General features: G+C 47.8%; 1 protein-coding gene across 10 annotated transcripts in view; it reads right to left on the bottom strand.

The window, feature by feature from the left end:
* strbp (spermatid perinuclear RNA binding protein) overlaps positions 1–12,796 on the bottom strand; it is a 179,900-nt gene that overhangs the window by 34,957 nt on the left and 132,147 nt on the right. For all 10 annotated transcript variants that reach the window (XM_042326550.1, XM_042326554.1, XM_042326548.1 and 7 more), the window contains 3 exons: positions 7,274–7,368; positions 6,535–6,630; positions 3,956–4,067 (listed from right to left, as the gene is read on the bottom strand). In XM_042326550.1, coding sequence (XP_042182484.1) covers positions 3,956–4,067; positions 6,535–6,630; positions 7,274–7,368 — 303 coding nt within the window. The remainder of the gene's footprint in view (positions 1–3,955; positions 4,068–6,534; positions 6,631–7,273; positions 7,369–12,796) is intronic.

Below are 12,796 nucleotides of genomic sequence, written 5' to 3'. Positions count from 1 at the left end.
CCTCATTTCCTCCAGACCTCCCCTCCTCCTCATTTCCTCCAGACCTCCCCCTCCTCCTCATTTCCTCCAGACCTCCCCCTCCTCCTTTTCCTCCAGACCTCCCCCTCCTCATTTCCTCCAGACCTCCCCCTCCTCCTCATTTCCTCCAGACCTCCCCCTCCTCCTCATTTCCTCCAGACCTCCCCCTCCTCCTCATTTCCTCCAGACCTCCCCCTCCTCCTCATTTCCTCATTTCCTCCAGACCTCCCCCTCCTCATTTCCTCCAGACCTCCCCCTCATTTCATACAGACCTCTCCCTGCTCCATCTCATACAGACCTCCCCCTCCTCCTTATTTCATACAGACCTCCACCCTCCTACTTCTTATTTCATACAGTCCTCCCCCTCCTCCTCATTTCCTCCAGACCTCCCCCTCCTCCTCATTTCCTCCAGACCTCCCCTCCCCTCATTTCCTCCAGACCTCCCCCTCCTCCTCATTTCCTCCAGACCTCCCCCTCCTCCTCATTTCCTCCAGACCTCCCCCTCCTCCTCATTTCCTCCAGACCTCCCCCTCCTCCTCATTTCCTCCAGACCTCCCCCTCCTCCTCATTTCCTCCAGACCTCCCCCCCTCCTCATTTCCTCCAGACCTCCCCCTCCTCATTTCCTCCAGACCTCCCCCTCCTCATTTCCTCCAGACCTCCCCCTCCTCATTTCCTCCAGACCTCCCCTCATTTCATACAGACCTCTCCCTCCTCATCTCATACAGACCTCCCCCTTATTTCATACAGACCTCCCCCTCCTCCTTATTTCATACAGACCTCCACCCTCCTACTTCTTATTTCATACAGACCTCCTCCTCCTCATTTCATACAGACCTCTCCTCCTCATTTCATACAGACCTCTCCCTCCTCATTTCATACAGACCTCTCCCTCCTCATTTCATACAGACCTCTCCCTCCTCATTTCATACAGACCTCTCCCTCCTCATTTCATACAGACCTCTCCCTCCTCCTTATTTCATACAGACCTCCCCCTCCTCCTTATTTCATACAGACCTCCGCCCTCCTACTTCTTATTTCATACAGACCTCCCCCTCCCCCTCCTCATTTCATACAGACCTCCCCCTCCCCATTTCATACAGACCTCCCCCTCCTCCTTCTCATTTCCTACAGACCTCCCCCTCCTCCTTATTTCCTACAGACCTCCCCTCCCCTCCTTATTTCCTACAGACCTGCCCCCCCTCCTTATTTCCTATAGACCTCCCCCCTCCTCCTTATTTCCTACAGACCTCCCCCTCATTTCAGACATACCTCCCCTCCTCCTCGTTATTTCAGACAGACCTCCCCCTCCTCCTCGTTATTTCATACAGTCCTCCCCCTCCTCCTCGTTTCATACAGACCTCCTCCTCGTTTCATACAGACCTCCTCCTCGTTTCATACAGACCTCCTCCTCGTTTCATACAGACCTCCTCCTCGTTTCATACAGACCTCCCCTCCTCCTCGTTTCATACATACCTCCTCCTCGTTTCATACAGACCTCCCCCTCCTCCTCGTTTCATACATACCTCCCCCTCCTCCTCGTTTCATACAGACCTCCCCCTCCTCCTCGTTTCATACAGACCTCCCCCTCCTCCTCGTTTCATACAGACCTCCCCCTCCTCCTCGTTTCATACAGACCTCCCCTCCTCCTCGTTTCATACAGACCTCCCCCTCCTCCTTGTTTCATACAGACCTCCCCCTCCTCCTCCTACAGACCTCCCCCCCCTCCTCATTTCATACAGACCTCCCCCTCCTCCTCATTTCCTCCAGACCTCCCCCTCCTCATTTCCTCCAGACCTCCCCCTCCTCATTTCCTCCAGACCTCCCCCCCTCCTCATTTCCTCCAGACCTCCCCCTCCTCATTTCCTCCAGACCTCCCCCCCTCCTCATTTCCTCCAGACCTCCCCCCTCCTCATTTCCTCCAGACCTCCCCCTCCTCATTTCCTCCAGACCTCCCCCTCCTCATTTCCTCCAGACCTCCCCCCCTCCTCATTTCCTCCAGACCTCCCCCTCCTCATTTCCTCCAGACCTTCCTCATTTCCTCCAGACCTCCCCCTCATTTCATACAGACCTCTCCCTCCTCATCCTACAGACCTCCCCCTTATTTCATACAGACCTCCCCCTCCTCCTTATTTCATACAGACCTCCACCCTCCTACTTCTTATTTCATACAGACCTCCTCCTCCTCATTTCATACAGACCTCTCCCTCCTCCTTATTTCATACAGACCTCTCCCTCCTCCTTATTTCATACAGACCTCTCCCTCCTCCTTATTTCATACAGACCTCTCCCTCCTCCTTATTTCATAGACCTCCCCCTCCTCCTTATTTCATACAGTCCTCCGCCCTCCTACTTCTTATTTCATACAGACCTCCCCCTCCCCCTCCTCATTTCATACAGACCTCCCCCTCCCCATTTCATACAGACCTCCCCCTCCTCCTTCTCATTTCCTACAGACCTCCCCCTCCTCCTTATTTCCTACAGACCTCCCCCTCCCCTCCTTATTTCCTATAGACCTCCCCCTCCTCCTCATTTCCTACAGACCTCCCCCTCATTTCAGACATACCTCCCCTCCTCCTCGTTATTTCAGACAGACCTCCCCCTCCTCCTCGTTATTTCATACAGTCCTCCCCCTCCTCCTCGTTTCATACAGACCTCCTCCTCGTTTCATACAGACCTCCTCCTCGTTTCATACAGACCTCCTCCTCGTTTCATACAGACCTCCTCCTCGTTTCATACAGACCTCCTCCTCGTTTCATACAGACCTCCTCCTCGTTTCATACAGACCTCCTCCTCGTTTCATACAGACCTCCCCCTCCTCCTCGTTTCATACATACCTCCCCCTCCTTTCATACATACCTCCCCCTCCTCCTCGTTTCATACAGACCTCCCCCTCCTCCTCGTTTCATACAGACCTCCCCCTCCTCCTCGTTTCATACAGACCTCCCCCTCCTCCTCGTTTCATACAGACCTCCCCCCCTCCTCCTCGTTTCATACAGACCTCCCCCTCCTCCTCGTTTCATACAGACCTCCCCCTCCTCCTCGTTTCATACAGACCTCCCCCTCCTCCTCGTTTCATACAGACCTCCCCCTCCTCCTCGTTTCATACAGACCTCCCCCTCCTCCTCGTTTCATACAGACCTCCCCCTCCTCCTCGTTTCATACAGACCTCCCCCTCCTCCTCGTTTCATACAGACCTCCCCCTCCTCCTCGTTTCATACGACCTCCCCCTCCTCCTCGTTTCATACAGACCTCCCCCTCCTCCTAGTTTCATACAGACCTCCCCCTCCTCCTCGTTTCATACAGACCTCCCCCTCCTCCTCGTTTCATACAGACCTCCCCCTCCTCCTCGTTTCATACAGACCTCCCCCTCCTCCTCCTTATTTCATACCGACCTCCCCCTCCTCCTCCTTATTTCATACAGACCTCCCCCTCCTCCTCCTTATTTCATACAGACCTCCCCCTCCTCCTCGTTTCATACAGACCTCCCCCTCCTCCTCGTTTCATACAGACCTCCCCCTCCTCCTCGTTTCATACAGACCTCCCCCTCCTCCTCGTTTCATACAGACCTCCCCCCCTCCTCCTCGTTTCATACCGACCTCCCCCTCCTCCTCCTTATTTCATACAGACCTCCCAATCCTTCTCCTTATTGACTGTTCGCTCAGGTGAACTGAATGAGCCTCTCATTCTTACATCATTCAATACTAATGAGTTAGTATTAAAATATCAATATCGTAAAATCAACCTGATCATCAGAAAGCATTAACAGGATTGTTGTTTTCTCATTTCTGTTTGTAACGGGGAAGAGAGAGAGAGTAGAGACAGACAGATAGAACGAGAAAGACAGAGCGAGCGAGAGAAAGAACAAGAAAAGAGAGAGACAGAAAACCTAGAAGAAAGAGAGCGAGAGGGAGAGAGAGAGACTGGTAGGTACTGTACCTGGAAGCAGGATTCCCGAGGCGAGACACTCCATGACTCTACGTAGGGCTTCCCCTGCACCCAGTGGCCGGTTACACGTGGCTATGGCCTTCTCACAAATCAGCTCCAGGGGCTTGGGATGAGAAGGAGAGAGATATCAAGATTAAGTTCAGGATTAAGTTCAAGTAAGGACAGAGAGATCAGAGCAGCTGTTAGTGGCACACAACCCACTTTTGTTTGGAGAGATTGTTAATGGAAACATTGAAGAATACCTATATGCTGGAGTTTCTTTATTTTTCAAATGCAGTTTATTATTTTCTCCTTGCGACTGGGAATATGATGGATGTGCAAACTACACCTGTACACTAGTGATGAGCGGGTTGATGCATAACCCGCAGTCCCCACAGTTATATCATCGGGTTGACGCATAACCCGCAGTCTCCACGGTTATATCATCGGGTTGACTCATAACCCGCAGTCCCTACGGTTATATCATCGGGTTGACTCATAACCCGCAGTCCCTACGGTTATATCATCGGGTTGACTCATAACCCACAGTCCCCACGGTTATATCATCGGGTTGACGCATAACCCGCAGTCTCCATGGTTATATCATCGGGTTGACGCATAACCCGCAGTCTCCACAGTTATATCATCGGGTTGACTCATAACCCGCAGTCCCTACGGTTATATCATCGGGTTGACTCATAACCCACAGTCCCCACGGTTATATAGGCGGGTTTACTCATAACCCAGAGTCTCCACGGTTATATAGGCGGGTTGACTCATAACCCACAGTCCCCACGGTTATATCATCGGGTTGACTCATGACCCACAGTCCCCACGGATATATAGGCGGGGTGACTCATAACTCACAGTCCCCACGGTTATATAGGCGGGGTGACTCATAACCCACAGTCCCCACGGTTATATCATCGGGTTGACTCACCCACAGTCCCCACGGTTATACAGTCCCCACGGTTATATAGGCGGGTTGACTCATAACCCAGAGTCTCCACGGTTATATAGGCGGGGTGACTCATAACTCACAGTCTCCACGGTTATATCATCGGGTTGACTCATGACCCACAGTCCCCACGGTTATATAGGCGGGGTGACTCATGACCCACAGTCTCCACGGTTATATAGGCGGGGTGACTCATGACCCACAGTCCCCACGGTTATATAGGCGGGGTGACTCATAACTCACAGTCTCCACGGTTATATCATCGGGTTGACTCATGACCCACAGTCCCCACGGTTATATCATCGGGTTGACTCATGACCCACAGTCTCCACGGTTATATCATCGGGTTGACTCATAACTCACAGTCCCCACGGTTATATAGGCGGGGTGACTCATAACTCACAGTCCCCACGGTTATATAGGCGGGTTGACTCATAACTCACAGTCCCCACGGTTATATCATCGGGTTGACTCATGACCCACAGTCCCCACGGTTATATAGGCGGGTTGACTCATAACCCAGAGTCTCCACGGTTATATCATCGGGTTGACTCATGACCCACAGTCCCCACGGTTATATCCACGGGGCAGGCGGGTTTAGGGTCGTGACATATTGTGTGGATGGAGGGTGGGTGGGCAGCGGGTTGAATAAAGAGAAAACAATGCCTTTAAAAAGAAAACCATGTATCATTTTTGTGTTAATTGATATCTGTAGGCTACATTGAGGTTTTTCTTTCATTATTTTAGGTTATCTGTCATTAGTGGGTAAGCCTAAAATATAGGGCCTAGCTGTACGTTCACCAAATAGCCTACACACCAATCCCCAAATAGCCTACACGCCAATCCCCAAATAGCCTACACGCCAATCACCAAATAGCCTACACGCCAATCACCAAATAGCCTACACGCCAATCACCAAATAGCCTACACGCCAATCACCAAATAGCCTACACGCTAATCACCAAATAGCCTACACGCCAATCACCAAATAGCCTACACGCCAATCACCAAATAGCCTACACGCCAATCACCAAAGCCTAGCCTACACGCCAATCACCAAACTAGCCTACACGCCAATCACCAACTAGCCTACACGCCAATCACCAACTAGCCTACACGCCAATCACCTAAACTAGCCTACACGCTAATCACCAAAATCACCAACTAGCCTACACGCCAATCACCAAATAGCCTACACGCTAATCACCAAATAGCCTACACGCTAATCACCAAATAGCCTAATCACGCTAATCTAATCATCACCAAATAGCCTACACGCTAATCACCAAATAGCCTAAACGCTAATCACCAAATAGCCTACACGCTAATCACCAAATAGCCTACACGCTAATCACCAAATAGCCTACACGCTAATCACCAAATAGCCTACACGCTAATCACCAACTAGCCTACACGCTAATCACCAACTAGCCTACACACTATAAGCAGAAACATATCTAAATCAGACAAAAGAAAATCCTGCGTCCCCCCTCAAAAAATTGTTCCGCCGTCTCTGACTAGCCCGACAGCGCATTTTCTATATTGGCTGGTTAGGGTCGGTTGCAGGCCTGTGGATGGGTTGTACCCCTTTCAACTGTGCAGACTGTGACAGACTTTGTACAGACAGACTCACCCATCCTTTGAGTGGCTCCCAGGCTGGCAGTCTATTGCTCATGTCTCTTAGGATCCTGAGGATGATGACACACGACTTCAAGCCGTTTACTCTGGCCTGAGAGGAGAGGGAGAGGAGGTAACAACGATATGAGTACAAGAGGAGTACTACTGTACAATGTCAGTAAATGAAACGTTAGTAAATGGAGCTGAATAGTCCGGAACTAAGTTGTGGTTTTTGTTGCATTGTTGAGTTGAGAGTGGTAGGAAAAAGGTTTACAATTGTGACAGTCAGGCAGGTTTCAGAACAGCCAAAAGAAAGGTAAGCATTGACAATTGTGACAGTCAGGCAGGTTTCAGAACAGCCAAAAGAAAGGTAAGCATTGACAGAGCACCATTGAGAGATGAAATGAATGAGTCATTTTTGTATGAGGGAAAAGTATTGTTTGGTCATATTTTGTCAGGAAGGTTTCAGAACAGCCAAAAGAAACAATTGCTTTTGTAGCCTTACAATTCTCTCTCTCTCTCTCGGCTATTGTACTAGACAGAGCATGATTGAGAGATTACATGAATGAGTCATTTTTGTATGAGAGAAATTGATTATTTTATCATAAGAATGTTTTCAATTATAGTTTGCAGATAGCTGCCATTTCAAATAAATTATATATTTTGATTCATTTCATTGATTCATTTGATTCATTCATGTTCTTATGATCATAAGGCTACAATAATGGCGAGGTTAAGTAGAACTGAGAGCCAACCTGGAACCATTTGGCATGTCGTAGAGCCGCCAGGGCCACCAGGCATCTGTGCCTGTCCAGCATGTCTGCAGGGTCGGACAGCTCAACACCCTCCACTGGTGAAATAAGAATGGGATAGATATATATATATATATATATATATATATATATATATATATATATATATATATATATATATATATACACACACACACACTGTAAAAGTCTTGGGTCACTTAGAAATGTCCTTGTTTTTGAAAGAAAAGCACATTTGTCCATTAAAATAAAATTGATCAGAAATACAGTGTAGACATTGTTAATGTTGTAAATGACTATTGTAGATGGAAACGGCAGATTTTTTATGGAATATCTACATAGGCGTACAGAGACCCATTATCAGCAACCATCACTCCTGTGTTCCAATGGCACGTTGTGTCAGCTAATCCAAGTTTATAATTTTAAAGGGATAATTGATCATTAGAAAACCCTTTTGCAATTTTGTTAGCACAGCTGAAAGCTGTTGTTCTCATTAAAGAAGCAATAAAACTGGCCGTCTTTAGACTAGATGAGTATCTGGAGCATCAGCATTTGTAGGTTCGATTACAGGCTCAAATTGGTCAGAAACAAAGAACTTTCAGAAGAAACTCATCAGTCTATTCTTGTTCTGAGAAATGAAGGCTATTCCATGCGAGAAATTGCCAATAAACTTAAGATCTCGTACAACAATGTGTACTACTCCCTTCACAGAACAGCTCAAACTGCCTCTAACCAGAATAGAAAGAGGAGTGGGAGGCCCCAGTGCACAACTGAGCAAGAGGACAAGTACATGAAAGTGTCTAGTTTGAGAAACAGATGCCTCACAATTCCTCAATTGGCAGCTTCATTAAATAGTACCCGCAAAACACCAGTCTCAACGTCAACAATGAAGAGGCAACTCCAGGATACTGGCCTTCTAGGCAGAGTTTGTCTGTCCAGTGTCTGTGTTCCTTTGCTTATCTTAATCTTACATTTTTATTGGCCAGTCTGAGATATGGCGTTTTCTTTGCAACTCTGCCTAGAAGGCCAGCATGCTTCACGGTTGGGATGGTGTTCTTCGGCTTGCAAGCCTCCCCCTTTTCATCCAAACATAATGATGGTCATTATGGCCAAACAGTTCTATTTTTGTTTCATCAGACCAGAGGACATTTCTCCAAAAGGTATGATCTTTGTCCCCATGTGCAGTTGTCTGTTGTCTGGCTATTTTATGGCGGTTTTAGAGCAGTGCCTTATTCCTTGCTGAGCGGCCTTTCAGGTTATGTCGATATAGGACTTGTTTAAATGTGGATATAGATACTTTTGTACCTGTTTCCTCCAGCATCTTCACAAGGTCCTTTGCTGTTGTTCTGTGATTGATTTGCACTTTTCGCACCAAAGTACGTTCATCTCTAGGAGACAGAACGCGTCTCCTTCCTGAGCGATATGACGGCTGTGTGGTCCCTTGGTGTTTATACTTGCGTACTATTGTTTGTATAGATGAACATGGTTCCTTCAGGCGTTTGGAAATTGCTCCCAAGGATGAACCAGACTTGTGGAAGTCTACAATTCTTTTCTGAGGTCTTGGCTGATTTCTTTTGATTTTCCCATGATATTAAGCAAAGAGGGACTGAGTTTGAAGGTAGGCCTTGAAATACATCTACAGGTACACCTCCAATTGACTCAAATTAGGTCAGAAGCTTCTAAAGCCATGACATAATTTTCTGGAATTTTCCAAGCTGTTTAAAGGCACAGTCAACTTAGTGTATGTAAACTTCTGACCCACTGGAATTGTGATACAGTGAATTATAAGTGAAATAATCTGTCTGTAAACAATTGCTGGGAAAATTACTTGTGTTACGCACAAGTAGATGTCCTAACCGACTTGCCAAAACTATTGTTTGTTAACAAGAAATGTGTGGATTGGTTGACTCCAACCTAAGTGTATGTAAACTTCTGACTTCAACTGTATCTTTTATTTTTTTATCCACAGATTGTGAGTCAATATAACTAGTGTTATATTATTTATTGACTGACTATGGCTTTTATTTTAAGTGCATTCCTGAACCTGTGACCAGAAACAAGCTACATAGGCAACATGTATTCATGCTATTGCCCCTATCTATCTTTATAGAATTTAAAGCAGAAGTGCATTCATATCTATCATTCTATTTAAATGGCCTTGTTGAGTAACAGTCTGTCTCAGAAGAAGCCCCTCCCACTCCCTTCCCTCACCAGCCAGCCACACCAAGTGCTCACTAGTGATCTGGTGCCACATTCGGATGTAAATGGACTGGCTCTCAATGCAGTGTGTCATCCAGAGTGGGCAACATTAAACCCTTGAAATGGTCATGGTCTTTCAGCTGAGTACAGACAGAACTAGGACTGATGGTCGGTTCATAGACATTACCATCCAAAGTGGCAAGGCACGGCAGGCGATTTTACACCGTTAGAGCTAAATGTCTGTTGAGACCAAACCAATCACATTGTTTCCATCTTCATATCAATTGTGCCTCACTTTCGAATCAATGCAACGGTATTCGACCCTGGAAATGTCTGTGTTCTATCAGCTGTGTACAGGCTGTGTACACTGAAGACACACTGTGTACAGCCAGCAACCTGGGTGCAGCCTGGGTTCAGTCTGCTGTGTAATATTGAGTCGTTCCTCACTGGGACAGGGTCCTTGACCCGTCTGTCTCTCGCTAGAAATACGTTGGGTACGAGAGTGATTGGTTTGGTCCCAGCTCGGCATTCAACACCATAGTACCCTCCAAGCTCGTCATCAAGCTCGAGACCCTTGGTCTCGACCCCGCCCTGTGCAACTGGGTACTGGACTTCCTGACGGGCCGCTCCCAGGTGGTGAGGGTAGGCAACAACATCTCCACCCCGCTGATCCTCAACACTGGGGCCCCACAAGGGTGCGTTCTGAGCCCTCTCCTGTACTCCCTGTTCACCCACGACTGCGTGGCCACGCACGCCTCCAACTCAATCATCAAGTTTGCGGACGACACAACAGTGGTAGGCTTGATTACCAACAACGACGAGACGGCCTACAGGGAGGAGGTGAGGGCCCTCGGAGTGTGGTGTCAGGAAAATAACCTCACACTCAACGTCAACAAAACTAAGGAGATGATTGTGGACTTCAGGAAACAGCAGAGGGAACACCCCCTATCCACATCGATGGAACAGTAGTGGAGAGGGTAGCAAGTTTTAAGTTCCTCGGCATACACATCACAGACAAACTGAATTGGTCCACTCACACAGACAGCATCGTGAAGAAGGCGCAGCAGCGCCTCTTCAACCTCAGGAGGCTGAAGAAATTCGGCTTGTCACCAAAAGCACTCACAAACTTCTACAGATGCACAATCGAGAGCATCCTGGCGGGCTGTATCACCGCCTGGTACGGCAACTGCTCCGCTCACAACCGTAAGGCTCTCCAGAGGGTAGTGAGGTCTGCACAACGCATCACAGGGGGCAAACAACCTGCCCTCCAGGACACCTACACCACCCGATGTTACAGGAAGGCCATAAATATCATCAAGGACATCAACCACCCGAGCCACTGCCTGTTCACCCCGCTATCATCCAGAAGGCGAGGTCAGTACAGGTGCATCAAAGCTGGGACCGAGAGACTGAAAAACAGCTTCTATCTCAAGGCCATCAGACTGTTAAACAGCCACCACTAACATTGAGTGGCTGCTGCCAACACACTGACACTGACTCAACTCCAGCCACTTTAATAATGGGAATTGATGGGAAATGATGTAAATATATCACTAGCCACTTTAAACAATGCTACCTTATATAATGTTACTTACCCTACATTATTCATCTCATATGCATACGTATATACTGTACTATATATATATCATCGACTGCATCCTTATGTAATACATGTATCACTAGCCACTTTAACTATGCCACTTTGTTTACATACTCATCTCATATGTATATACTGTACTCGATACCATCTACTGTATCTTGCCTATGCTGCTCTGTACCATCACTCATTCATATATCCTTATGTACATATTCTTTATCCCCTTACACTGTGTATAAGACAGTAGTTTTGGAATTGTTAGTTAGATTACTTGTTGGTTATTACTGCATTGTCGGAACTAGAAGCACAAGCATTTCGCTACACTCGCATTAACATCTGCTAACCATGTGTATGTGACAAATAAAATTTGATTTGATTTGATTTGAGAGGGGCTTGTCGTTCACTGTGATCTACAGCCGTACCCGTATCACCTCTTATTTAGACCTTAGTGTCGAGCAGGATGGAGCGGGAACACGATGGATGGCTCCGGTATTGATTTGTCGGGTCTAGATTCCCTCCCCCCACCTCCCCTCCCTTTGAAATTTGAATTTTGTTTCCTTTCAGAATTGACTGGATTTGAACCCCATCTCTGTCTCTCATGCAATCTCATCCTGCTTAGTCAGGGTTAGTGATGGCCTGTTTAGTTAGCCCTGCAGCTGTTTAGTTAGCCCAGCAACTGTTTAGTTAGCCCAGCAACTGTGTTTAGTTAGCCCCGCAGCTGTGTTTAGTTAGACCTGTGTGTTTAGTTAGTCCCACAGCTGTGTTTAGTTAGCCCCGCAGCTGTGTTTAGTTAGTCCCGCAGCTGTGTTTAGTTAGCCCCGCAGCTGTGTTTAGTTAGTCCCGCAGCTGTGTTTAGTTAGTCCCGCAGCTGTGTTTAGTTAGTCCCAGCTGTGTTTAGTTAGTCCTGTGTTTAGTTAGTCCCGCAGCTGTGTTTAGTTAGCTCTGTAGCTGTTTAGTTAGTCCCGCAGCTGTGTTCCCGCAGCAGTTAGCCTGCAGCTGTGTTTAGTTAGCCCCGCAGCTGTGTTTAGTTAGTCCCGCAGCTGTGTTCAGTTAGCCCCGCAGCTGTGTTTAGTTAGTCCCGCAGCTGTGTTTAGTTAGTCCCGCAGCTGTGTTTAGTTAGTCCCGCAGCTGTGTTTAGTTAGTCCCGCAGCTGTGTTTAGTTAGTCCCGCAGCTGTGTTTAGTTAGTCCCGCAGCTGTGTTTAGTTAGCCCCGCAGCTGTGTTTAGTTAGCCCCGCAGCTGTGTTTAGTTAGCCCTGACAAAGAGGCCCAGGGATGTTTTACAGGCCAATGTAGCCAAGCTGTTGACAACATTACAAGCTACAGGGCAGCATAGTAGGGTGAAGAATCACTATGGCCGCCACTAAACATCTACCACTTTTCTTTTGGCTTGCAGGAAGACATGTTAATACCGATTTGAGACTACATGAGCCCTGAGCCTTATATGGCCCAGACTGTGTGCGTGCACCTGTCTACTTGGTTTGAACAAGAACTAGTGTCTTATGCATGCATTGTCTCCACAAGGTGGAGGAATACAGGCACAGGGAGGAGCAGGGAACATGGATATATTCACTGATCAAGCTTACTGTGTCCCAGAGGAGCGCTGCTAACAACACTGCTGCTGCTCGACACACACCACCCTTTGTATTCCTCTTCCCCCTACCCCCATTTCACCACCTCAGTTGGAGGGGGGAGGAAGAGACAACAGACAAAC

The sequence above is a fragment of the Oncorhynchus tshawytscha genome, linkage group LG09 (genome assembly GCF_018296145.1).
Source record: "Oncorhynchus tshawytscha isolate Ot180627B linkage group LG09, Otsh_v2.0, whole genome shotgun sequence".
In the NCBI taxonomy this organism is placed as follows: domain Eukaryota; kingdom Metazoa; phylum Chordata; class Actinopteri; order Salmoniformes; family Salmonidae; genus Oncorhynchus; species Oncorhynchus tshawytscha.
Note: the sequence above shows the minus strand (reverse complement) of the source record. Positions and strands in the feature narration are given on the sequence as shown.